This window comes from Bubalus bubalis, chromosome 2 (assembly GCF_019923935.1).
Source record: "Bubalus bubalis isolate 160015118507 breed Murrah chromosome 2, NDDB_SH_1, whole genome shotgun sequence".
Classification (NCBI taxonomy): Eukaryota; Metazoa; Chordata; class Mammalia; order Artiodactyla; family Bovidae; genus Bubalus; species Bubalus bubalis.
This window is the reverse complement of record NC_059158.1, coordinates 113,477,394-113,488,915: the sequence shown is the minus strand read 5'-3', so window position 1 is coordinate 113,488,915 and position 11,522 is coordinate 113,477,394. Positions and strand designations below refer to the sequence as shown.

The 11,522-nt window shown below is 46.0% G+C and overlaps 1 protein-coding gene across 1 annotated transcript; it reads right to left on the bottom strand.

The window, feature by feature from the left end:
• Positions 1 to 3,473: 3,473 nt before the first annotated feature.
• CXCR4 (C-X-C motif chemokine receptor 4) lies at positions 3,474 to 7,194 on the bottom strand. The gene is made up of 2 exons (XM_006049147.4): positions 7,038 to 7,194; positions 3,474 to 5,046 (listed from the first exon to the last, which is right to left on the bottom strand). The coding sequence occupies exons 1-2, from the start codon at positions 7,050 to 7,052 to the stop codon at positions 4,000 to 4,002; spliced, it is 1,062 nt and encodes a 353-aa protein (XP_006049209.2). The 5' UTR covers positions 7,053 to 7,194; the 3' UTR covers positions 3,474 to 3,999.
• Between the last annotated feature and the right edge of the window lie 4,328 nt (positions 7,195 to 11,522).

The following is an 11,522-nucleotide window of genomic DNA, read 5'->3' as shown; positions in this document are numbered from 1 at the left end:
CTTGGAGTGCAAGGAGGTCCAACCAGTCCATCCTAAAGGAGATAAGTCCTGGGTGTTCATTGGAAGGACTGATGCTAAAGCTGAAACTCCAGTAATTTGGCCACCTGATGCGAAGAACTGACTCATTTGAAAAGACCGTGATGCTGGGAAAGATTGAGGGCAGGAGGAGAAGGGGATGACAGAGGATGAGATGGTTGGATGGCATCACTGACTCGATGGACATGGGTTTGGGTGGACTCCAGGAGTTGGTGATGGACAGGGAGGCCTGGCATGCTGTGGTTCATGGGGTCAAAAGAGTTGGACACGACTGAGCTACTGAACTGAACTGAATTATATTTTGGTATTTTGGCTGTGAGGCATGTGGAATCCTAGCTCCCCGACCAGGGATCCAGCCTGCACCTTGTGTGTTTGGAAAGTGAAGTCCCAATCTCTGGGAAGTCCCTGGATGTATCTTTATTTTGATAATTATTTTCATACCATGGCCCTCACCTTAAAAGTGTGTTCTCAGTCTTGAACACTATTGACACTTTGGGCTGGCTAAGTGTTGTGGGGGCCTGTCCTGTTCATCATTGGATGTTTAGTGGCATCCTTGGAAGATGCCAGTAGCACTTCACCTACTCTTCCACCCACGCACTAACCCCCCAGTCCGATAACCACAAATGTTTTCAGACCTTACTAAGTGTTCCCTGGTGAGCAAACATCACCCCCAGTTGAGAATCACTGCTTTGAAAGGATTTGTTTCCACTACTTTATGGGTCCCCGAGGCTCCAACTTTCCTCTCAGGCCATTCCTTTAGCTAACCTTTTGGATCTCTCCAGCACTGCCAGGCTAAGCCACATTGGCAGCCAGGTGGAGACCTCCTCAAAAAGGCCTGGGTTAATCCCTACAATGCTAGGCTCAGTGCCACATTTCCAAGTGTTGGGGCTGCCTAGATTAACTTCTAAGGTATTGTGAATCTTGTCTCTAGTGGTCATTGTCCCTCTTAAGTGTTACCTGGGTGTGTGTGTGTGTGTGTTTGTGCTCAGTTGTGTCTGTGTCTTTATGACTCCATGCTATGTATGTAGCCTGCCAGGCTCCTCTGTCCATGGGACTTTCCAGGCAAGAATACTGGAGTGGGTTGCCATTTCCTACTCCAGAGAATCTTCCCAACCCAGGGATCCAACCCGCATCTCCTGTGTCTCCTACATTGGCAGGCGAATTCTTTACCACTGAGCCACCTGGGAAGCTGATGGAAGTAAAGACTACTCAATTCTGTTTGTGGTGCCTTATTTACTGACAGTAAGCTTGGAGAAAGTCACAGACACTTAGTTGAATTATTAAAAGAAAGCCTGTAGGTTATCCTCTTAGCAGAGCACCCCAGAATTATTGCTTTAATATGGGCCTAACCACAAAAGGAGGCTGAGAAGCTCAGAGTAGGGAGAGGTGAATTGCCAAGTGGCGTTTTAGGAAAACAAAGGCTTTGCAAGATAAAGCCTCCCCAGCTACAGGCTTCATGTTATTAATAACTCAGATGTCATATTTATGCCATTATTGGCAGCATGCATACAATTTAAATATTTTAGCTTCCATTATACAACTAGATCTACATTACTGACCTTCAAGGGCCCCATTCATAAGGGGATGAGGAAAGGGAACAATCAACTATTTCATGCAAGGGCTGCCCAGCAGACTGGCTTTCCCAGCATTGTCAGACAAACCAGGACACAAGGAGTGCTTTGGAGCCGTTCAAAACATGGCAGGGTCGAGACAGAGAATGATGGGGCTGCGGGAGCTTTCAGGGCAGGGAACGAGCCAAGGCTATTTTTCCCTTTGAAAAAGAGATATCCCACCTTTGTTCCAAGGGAGAATGAAATATCCATTAAGACCGGTGACACTGGGAATTTTGTTTCAGCTCAGCGCCTTTTGTTGTGACTCCAGGGCAGAGGCAAGGAATCTGGGGTGACAGGTTTCAAGCCAAGATGAGAAAGAAAAAGAATTCCTTCCAAGGATTTCTTCTATTGTCTCCTCAAGAATAAATATTTATAGAGAAAGTTCAAGTGAAGTCTTTTACAATGGTCACGGCTTTAAAACTAAGCCTTTGAGAGAGACCATGTAAAACTATGCTTAAATGAAGGGTGATCCAATTAGGATTTCCAGGGAAAACCAAGAAACCTCAAGATAATTTCCTATGTAAAATCTAATTGTCTTCTCAAGTGGAATAGGAATAACCACTCTGAATTATACCAGCTCCATAGACTGCAGCAAAAATGTACAGCCAAATTGGATTCTATTCTAAGTAATTAAGTTATTTCCTTCACAGGATCTATAATTTGCCTTCAACAAATGTGATTTGCCTCAGAAAGATAAGACATTGCAATTTTCCTCCAAAATGGATCTTCTGTGCCAGAAACAATTATGAAAAGTAGACCAAATATTTCCTTAATTATATCCTGGTTATTATCTTACAGCGCATGTCTGGAGTGCCCTGTCTGTGTCACAGAGTAAGACAGGTAAGGCTGCTATAGTTTAGAAATTATCTTTAAATGGAGACTAGAGTTGAAATTTACTCAAGACGCTGGGGCTTGCACAACGCAAGTGTAAATAGCTTTGGGTGATGTTACATAAGACTCCAGAATCTTGTGCAAAATGTGGGTAACGGGGAGCTTGCTTCAGTGGACCTTTCTTCTGAGCTCTGAAAGCACCAATTTAACTTTTATCTGCTTGGCTGAACCCTTGAGGTGCTAGATGTTGCAATAGATTAAGAATAAGTGTTGAGATTTGCATAGAAGATACTGCAAGAGGGGTATTTTAGGCATGGTTAATTTTATGAAGAAAACATTCACTTTTGGCTTTATTTTCAATAACAGTTCAGTTGATTTATGACCAGGTGTTCTGGGGGACAACAGTGGGTAATGGTTAAGAGCAAGGGCTGGAAGGATGAATGGAGTCAGCTCCTGATATGTCCCCTTGAAAGTACATGTTATGGCAAGTCTCTAAACCTCAGTTTCCTCACCTGTCAAAAGGATGTGATGACATCCAGATTGAGAGGAGTAGGTGAGAAGAGCATACAATGCCGGGCTGGAACAGATCTGGAGTACACAAGGTGAGGACACTAGTAAAATCTAAGATGTGGGATTGCATACCTTTCCTTTTTTATGTACATCTATCCTTCAGGAATATTATCTTTCATAGGAATATGAACTGGTTGGATATTTCTAAAGTTGCATGAATTAAGAGTTACTGAAGTCACATTGGCTGGTTTGAAATATTTGTTGCTCTCACTATACCTTGACCAAGTCACTTAGGCTTTCAGTAGCTTGGTTTCATGCTCTACAAAATGTTAAGAGTCTAGCAGAGTTGTGATAAGCCTTAAGTAAAACATGACAACTAAATACCCAGGACAGATCTGACATGTTATACATGTATCTATTATTGTTATTTTTGACTTCTGCCAGCCAAAGGAATGCTAATAGAAATTAGAACATAACATTAAGTAGGTTTATCATGTAGTTTTATTAACAACTTAATACAAGGCTGTACATTGTAGGTGTGGAAATCGATCCACTTCTGAAAACTGAAAAACCAGTATTTCCATATCACTTCAGGCTTTGGTTATAAATGCCATGTTCTACAGCAAAATCACATGGTATAACCAAAGAATTTAAGAACAGGAAAAAGAAAACGTTTCACTGGAATGGAGAGATCATTTATTTACAAATAGCTGAGAATCATTTCTAGCCTAAGTGATTTCACTATATACACTGGAATGTTCAGTTCCCTTTTCTACGGTCCTACAATGACACACAGCAACTAAGAACTTGGCCACAGGTCCTGCCTAGACACTTATCAACACGAAACAAAATATTTATATAAATAAGTCAATTAAACCTCACAAAAACTAAACAAACACAAGAAAAAAATCCAACAGTCAATAAAAACTGTACAGTGTTGGTCAGTCTTTTACATCTGAAAAAATGTGTAACTTCAAAAAAAAGTTCTTTAATGTATAAAAGTCCAGTGTTAGCTGGAGTGAAAACTCGAAGATTCAGACTCGGTTGAGACAGAAGAATGTCCACCTCGCTTGCCCTTGGAGAGGATCTTCAGGCTGGACCCTCTGCTCACAGAGGTGAGTGCATGCTGGGCAGAGGTTTTAAATTTGGCCCCAAGGAAGGCATAGAGGATGGGATTCAGGCAGCAGTGAAAAAAAGCTAGGGCCTCGGTGATGGAAATCCACTTGTGCACAGTGCTCTCAAACTCACACCCTTGCTGGATGATTTCCAGAAGGATGAAGGAGTCGATGCTGATCCCAATGTAGTAGGGCAGCCAGCAGGCGAAGAAAGTCAGGATGAGGATAACTGTGGTCTTGAGGGCCTTGCGCTTCTGGTAGCCTTTGGAGTGGGACAGCTTGGAGATGATAATGCAGTAGCAGGACAGGATGACGATACCAGGCAGGAGAAGGCCAACCACGATGTGCTGAAACTGAAACACCACTAGCCACAGGTCGCTGGGATAGAAGCGATCACAGATGTACCTCTCATCCACCTCCTTGATGTCGGCAAAGATGAGATCAGGAATAGTCAACAGGACAGCGGGTAGCCAGACACCAACATAGACCACCTTTTCAGCCAGCAGCTTCCTTGGCTTCTGACTGTTGGTGGCATGGACGATAGCCAGGTACCGGTCCAGACTGATAAAGGCCAGGATGAGGACACTGCTGTAGAGGTTGACTGTGTAGATGACATGGACTGCCTTGCAGAGGAACTTCCCAAAGTACCAGTTTGCCACAGCATCGACTGCCCAGAAGGGAAGTGTGAGGACAAAGAGGAGGTCCGCCACAGACAGGTGCAGTCTGTACTTGTCCGTCATGCTTCTTAGTTTCTTCTGGTAACCCATGACCAGAATGACCAATCCATTGCCCACTATGCCAGTCAGGAAGATGATGGAGTAGACAGTGGGCAGGAAGATCCGGTTGAAATGGGCATTTTCCTCCCGGAAGCAGGGTTCCTTCATGGAATCATAGTCACCTGAGCCCAAGTCATCCTCGGTGTAATTATCGGAAGTGAATATCTGAAAAACAGGCAAGGGAATAGACATTCACTTTCAAGTTCAGCAGGTATTCTCCAAGTTCAAAACAATGTTTCTGGTATTTAAAAAAAGCAATTTGTAAAAACCAACTCAGTCCAGCTTTCTTCAGGAAATTCTGCTCCCACTAAAGTACCGGGGTAAAAAGCATAAGGAATTCTAGACTCCTGCGGATCTTCTCCCATCTTCCCCCACAGTCACCTCATTACATCCCTCTTTAGGAGAACCAATTACAAAACTCTTTGTTTATAACAAAACGGCGATGAGATTCTTTGGTTTCCAAAGTTACATCCTCGCTAACTCTTTTGCCCCGCCCCCTGGAGAGAAGAAAAAACCTCCGGGGCAAAAAACCAAAACAAAACACAAAGGCGGCATGGGAGCGTGGGTGGGAATGGGGGAAGAATCTCGTGTTCTGAGGGGCTGGGATTAACTTTCTCAACGAAGATTCGGCAGGATAGGGAAGCCGGGAGGAAGAAGCACTGGGGGGTGTCTGTGAAAGGGCGGGGTGTCCCAAAGACTCTTATTCTAAGGCATGAAGCACTGTTTTCTCCACGACTGTCTAAACACTTATCATTCTGCACTTCAAGCAACACGTAGTGAGGAAGGAGAATGCGGCCTTGAATGAAAAGCTTTGGTGCTTGGGGGCAGGGGTGTCAGAAATGGGTAACCGCCCCGACCCCCGCCCATGGGCGCTCTTCAAGGGCTTGCGTTTCTTTGCCAAACCCCTGTCTATCACTTGGCGCGTCTGGGACGTTAGCGAGCACAGAATTTTAATGGGAGGGGAAAGTCACGGGGTCTACACCCGTGGTCCGCGCCCCAAGTTTCATTTCCTCACTCTCCCGAGTCGCTTCCCATCCCGCCAAGGATCCAGTAAAAGGGGTAGGAGGTCTGCAGTGGGAAGCCTCCGGGGACAGGGTGGTTCAGCTCCGTCACTCCCCGCTGTCCACCAAGCCCACGCCTGCCGCCCGCCCACTGCGGTTGTTCCAGCGGTTTGGCCCAGCCGCACGCCAGGGGCAAGTACTGCTGGGTGCTGGGGAGAGATTGGGCGGCTCCGCCGCGAGAGCCTTTGAATCGCGCGCCGCTGGGGGAAACGAAAAGCCTCCCTAGTAAGGGGTTTTCAAAAGGTTCCAGGAAACCACCGACGGTTGAATGGCGCAACTGGGCGCGGTGAGAGGCAAACCGTCTTCCCACTTGCACCTGCCTGTCTGCACCGCAACCACCGGCGGCCCAGGTGCCCTTCCAGCCCCTCATTCCACTCCCAGTCCCCGCCGCGCACACCTTAGGGTGCTGCTGCCCTGTGACCACTTATACTCCTTCAACTTCTGCACAACCCCAAAACTCCAGAACCCAGGAGCCCACTCGCGGCGCTGGCGACGCCCGCCAAGTCTCTCCCTGGATCCCAAGGCGCGCGGGCCGTTCCCGGTACTCCCTGCTGCGACCAACGCGCAGACAGCTCAACTGAGCGACGAGTACCCAGCCATTGGCACAACTCCGCGGGTAGCGGAGTTTAGTGAACACGCGCCCAACGCCAAGAGTGGTTCTCCCTCTGTTAACTCTGCCCGGGAGCACCACCCACCACCTCCAAATTCAGATCGTGTTATTTGCTCCAAATGAAACCCCCGCTCCCTCGAGGAAGAAACCCACGGTCTCTGGCAGAGCACACATCTCTGCACTTTTCCACAGTGTTCTGTTTGCAAACAGCGTGCAAAACCGGCGCGCGCCGCAGAACTCAGGGGGAGATACATGCAACCATTGAAACGGTCGTCCCAATCTTTTCTCCTTCTACTTAGAAAAAGATTTCAGTCCAGCCTGCCTCACCCCTCCTATAGCCAAGCGCACGAAATCTCCTTTCCACACCCTTTCTCCGGGGCACTGGCACCTGCAATATTCTGGGTGCTCCTGCCCACTCAGAGCGGTTGCGCTGTAAATTCAGGTGTTTGCACTTTTAAGTAAAAACAGGTTGAAACTGGACTTACACGGATCCCTTCCATGGTAACCGCTTGCTCTCCAGCCGCGGGGTCTACCGGCTACTCAAGTCCTCAGGGTCACTTTGCTACCTGCTGCCACAGCCAACACACTGAAGTTTCTGGCCGAAGCTGGACTTTTATAAAAACACGCTCCGCGGGCGGCGCATGCGCCGCCCGGGTGGGCGGGAGGGCGGGGCGGGGAGAAAGGCGGGGTGGAGGAGAGGGGCAGACGCGGGGGCGGGGGACGGGAGGGAGGGGCGGAGGGGTAGGCTCTCGGGCAGCGTAAGCCTGGGAGGCCCTCAGCGGGTACCTTTAGCCCTACCTCGCGGTCACCTCATGAGTCTTAAGCTGGGAAGCGCATCCTGGAGGCCTGTCCCAACTTGGGAAAGCAGGATGCGCTTGGAGGAGGTGGAAAGCGCGGGCGACTGACGCGCCCTGTGTGGCGCGTCTATCCTTGCTCACGTGGGTGGTATTGCTGACCCGGGAAAGCTACAGATGAAGACACTGAGGTCCAAAGAGGGGAAGTGACTTGCCGGAGAAATCCGACCAGTAGGCGGCAATGCTAGAAGTGGGTCCAATATCTTGAGTCCATTCCCTGCTCTTGGAGCAGATGCAGTTCATTCAGAAAATGAAACAAGTAAAGATTCTTTCTTCAGAGCACAACTATATATAACTAGACATGCACATCCACCGTAATAGTGCTAGTCAGGTGTCGATAATCAGGAAACATTTTCAGGCGAAGGTCGGATGATTTGGCATAATTCTGGAGGGAGATTGTGATAGAAGTAGATGTGTGTTTCCAGGTAACCAGTTCGTGAATAATGCTTTTAAAAAAGTTGTGCTGTGTTATAAGAGATACTTAGCGAAGAGTACTTCCCTAACATGTCACCAGGTAGCTGCACAGATTCATTCATTCATTCTCACAACACCCTGTAGGTGTTATCATTACAGAGATGCATTTAGTCAATAGATATTTAGTGAGGGCTGACTGCATGCCACGCACTGTTCTAGGAGCTGGGGATACAGCGGTGAACCTGACAAGGCCCCCATGCGGAGAAAACAAGAAGCAGATCTGCAGAGATGAAATTCCAGGGTTGCCCGGAGATTACAAGCCTGACTCAAACCCAGATCTACTGGCCTCACATCCGCTGTCTGACCTAATGTGGAGAACAAGCATTGGCAACAGTAAGAAATTCGGTTGGAGAGCTGGGCAGGGTGGAATAAGGGTGGGGGCTGGACGCTTAAAGGTGTCTCAGACGGCTGGGGTTTGCAGTGGGCGCTCAGACAGTGCTTTCCAGTCTCGCGCCAGTTCCCGACCGCACACAGAGCCTGGATGGGGCGGGGACCCAGTGAGGGGCGGGGCCGATAAATAGTGAGACAGGCGAGGGTGACTGCAGGAGTGAGTGACAGCGGGGACCGAGGTGTGAGTTTCTGCTGGCGACTGGCGGGAGCAGTGGTTGCGTTCGTTACCAGGAGGACCTCAGACACCTCCCACCCTGGGACCGTCGCCAGAAGAAGGCTTGCCCAGACTGGACCCTAAGCACCACTTCCTTTTCTTCCAGAGAAAATCTTTCCATCTGGAGATATTCCCGAGACAATGTGTAGACTGGGAATCATTTCTTCACAGAGCATGATTTTTGTCTTTTTTCTGAACCCATTCCGTCATATTTGCCAGTGAAGGTCCTCATCCACTGAAAGCTGATATTGGAGTTTCTCAGTTCAGTTCAGTCAGTTCAGTCGCTCAGTCGTGTCCGACTCTTTGTGACCCCATGAACTGCAGCACGCCAGGCCTCCCTGTCCATCACCAACTCCCAGAGTTCACTCAAACTCACAAACTGTCAATTTAGGTCACAATAATGATTGGACACAGTCAATCATAGTATTATGCAGGTTTTAAAAAAAGTCTTAAAAGCACTTAAAATCATTAATAAAACATCAGTACCTTCACATTTTCATAAGCTAGGTAGGACAGGCATTCTATCTGCTGAAGGGCTGGAATTTCAGACAGGTTCCATGGCTTGATTTTCAAGAAGCTTGGTAGTGGCAGAATCAATGTTTTGACTCAGAATGTCAGCTGCATTGTACCTCAAACTCTTATCTTCACAATGATTAAAACCTGAAAAGCAGAATCTCCCAAACCCACTCAAAAAGAGGAGAGAGGATAAATCCAGAGTAAAATGATTTGCACATTAAATATTCATTGATTGTTTGCAGACAAAAGAAAGCTCCTATCCTTTATCTGAGAACTCCTTTAGATCCTTTTAGGTATATTGCTAGAAGGAAGAAGATAGTTAAGAGAACAATGAAATGCTATTTCATGACTGTCAACTTAGGAAAAAATTTTTCTTTCCAAAGATATTATTGAGTCTCAGGATTTGATAAGACCAACTGTCTCTCGCTTGTGTCCTGGGGGAATGTGGGTTGGACCTCTTTGTGGAAAATGTTTTATATCCACTAGGAATCTTAGAACAGTAATTCTACCTATAGAAACTTATCCTAAGGAAAGAGGATTTTGCAAAAAAACAACAAAAAATATATTCACAGAGGCTTTATTTATACTAGTGAAATATCTGAACAGCCCTAAATGTCCACTGTTGGTGGAATAGTTGAGAAAATGTTGGTACATCCATATGTGAAATTCCATATGGCCACTGCAGATGATGTTTGCAAAGAACTTTTAATGACAGGGCAAATACTTATGAAACATTAGGTGCAAAAAGCAGGATTCCAAACTGTGTATACAATGTGGTCTCGGTTAATTTAAAACTAGGAGAAGATTGAAAGAAAACAAAAATGTTTATAGGAGTTTTCATTGGGTGCAAAATTGTATTTGATTTTTAACTTTATTCCTTGCATTTTACTATGCTTTCCAAATTTCTTGTAATAAACATGAAATATTTTCATATTCAGGAAAAAGTCAATATGATTTAAAAAAGAGAGACAATCCCTTCTTATACCTTTCCACTTCCTAAAGTATTTGCTAAATATGATAACTTTTTCTATGAGTTTCCTCTTCAAAGAATGGTCTTGCACCATTTTCCTCTGGGCCAATCCTACCTGAACTGATTTTTATTTTAACTCTTTAATGTTCTTCAAAACAGAACAATACATAAAACTCAAACATTTTTTGAAGGCTTGGAGTATGCAGCCAACGTCATATAATCCCCTCAGCAACGCTGTAAGGCATATACCACCTCTTCTCCACTGGTAAGCAAACTTAAGTCCAGAGAGGGTGAGGAAATTGGCTGTGATCACATAGTTAGGATCTTCACGCAGTCTGTGCAGCAGCAAAGCCCAGGCTCTCTCCTCAACATCACAATGTGCCCTTTGTGACCACAGATATTCACCCTCTGGAACTCCCTCCTCTGAAAGTCATTCAGCATTTACTTACATACATCTTTGAGTGGCATCTTTTTTTTGTGACGTGTGAAAGCGTTAGAAATTGTTAGACGCTCTAACAGTCGTTTCTTTGCAACTCTTTGTGACCCCATGGACTGCAGCCTACCAGGCTCTTCTGTCCATAGAATTCTCCAGGAAAGAATACTGGAGTGGGTTGCCATTCCTTTCTCCAGGGATCTTCCCAACCCAGGGATTGAACCTGGGTCTCCTGCATTGCAGGCAGATTCTTAACCATCTGAACCACCAGGGGAGCCCCTTGTGTGACGTTATTCCGTCTTAAAATGAGTGTATTTGTGTGACGTTATTCCATCTTAATCACAATAAACTGTGGAAAATTCTGAAAGAGACGGGAATACCAGACCACCTGACCTGCCTCTTGAGAAACCTGTATGCAGGTCAGGAAGCAACAGTTAGAACTGGACATGGAACAACAGACTGGTTCCAAATAGGAAAAGGAGTACGTCAGGGCTGTATATTGTCACCCTGCTTATTTAACTTCTATGCAGAGTACATCGTGAGAAATGCTGGGCTGGAAGAAGCACAAGCTGGAATCAAGATTGCTGGGAGAAATGTCAATAACCTCAGATATGCAGATGACACCACCCTTAAGGCAGAAAGTGAAGAGGAACTAAAGAGCCTCTTGATGAAAAAGGAGAGTGAAAAAGTTGGCTTAAAGCTCAACATTCAGAAAACTAAGATCATGACATCTGGTCCCATCACTTCATGATAAATAGATGGAGAAACAGTGGAAAAAGTGTCAGACTTTATGTTTTTGGGCTCCAAAATCACTGCAGATGGTGATTGCAGCCATGAAATTAAAAGATGCTTACTCCTTGGAAGGAAAGTTTTGACCAATCCAGATAGCATATTAAAAAGCAGAGATACTACTTTGTCAACAAAGGTCCATCTAGTCAAGGCTATGGTTTTTCCAGTGGTCATGTATGGATGTGAGAGTTGGACTGTGAAGAAAGCTGAGCGCCGAAGAATTGATGCTTTTGAACTGTGGTGTTGGAGAAGACTCTTGAGAGTCCCTTGGACTTCAAAGAGATCCAACCGGTCCATCCTAAAGGAGATCAGTCCTGGGTGTTCATTGGA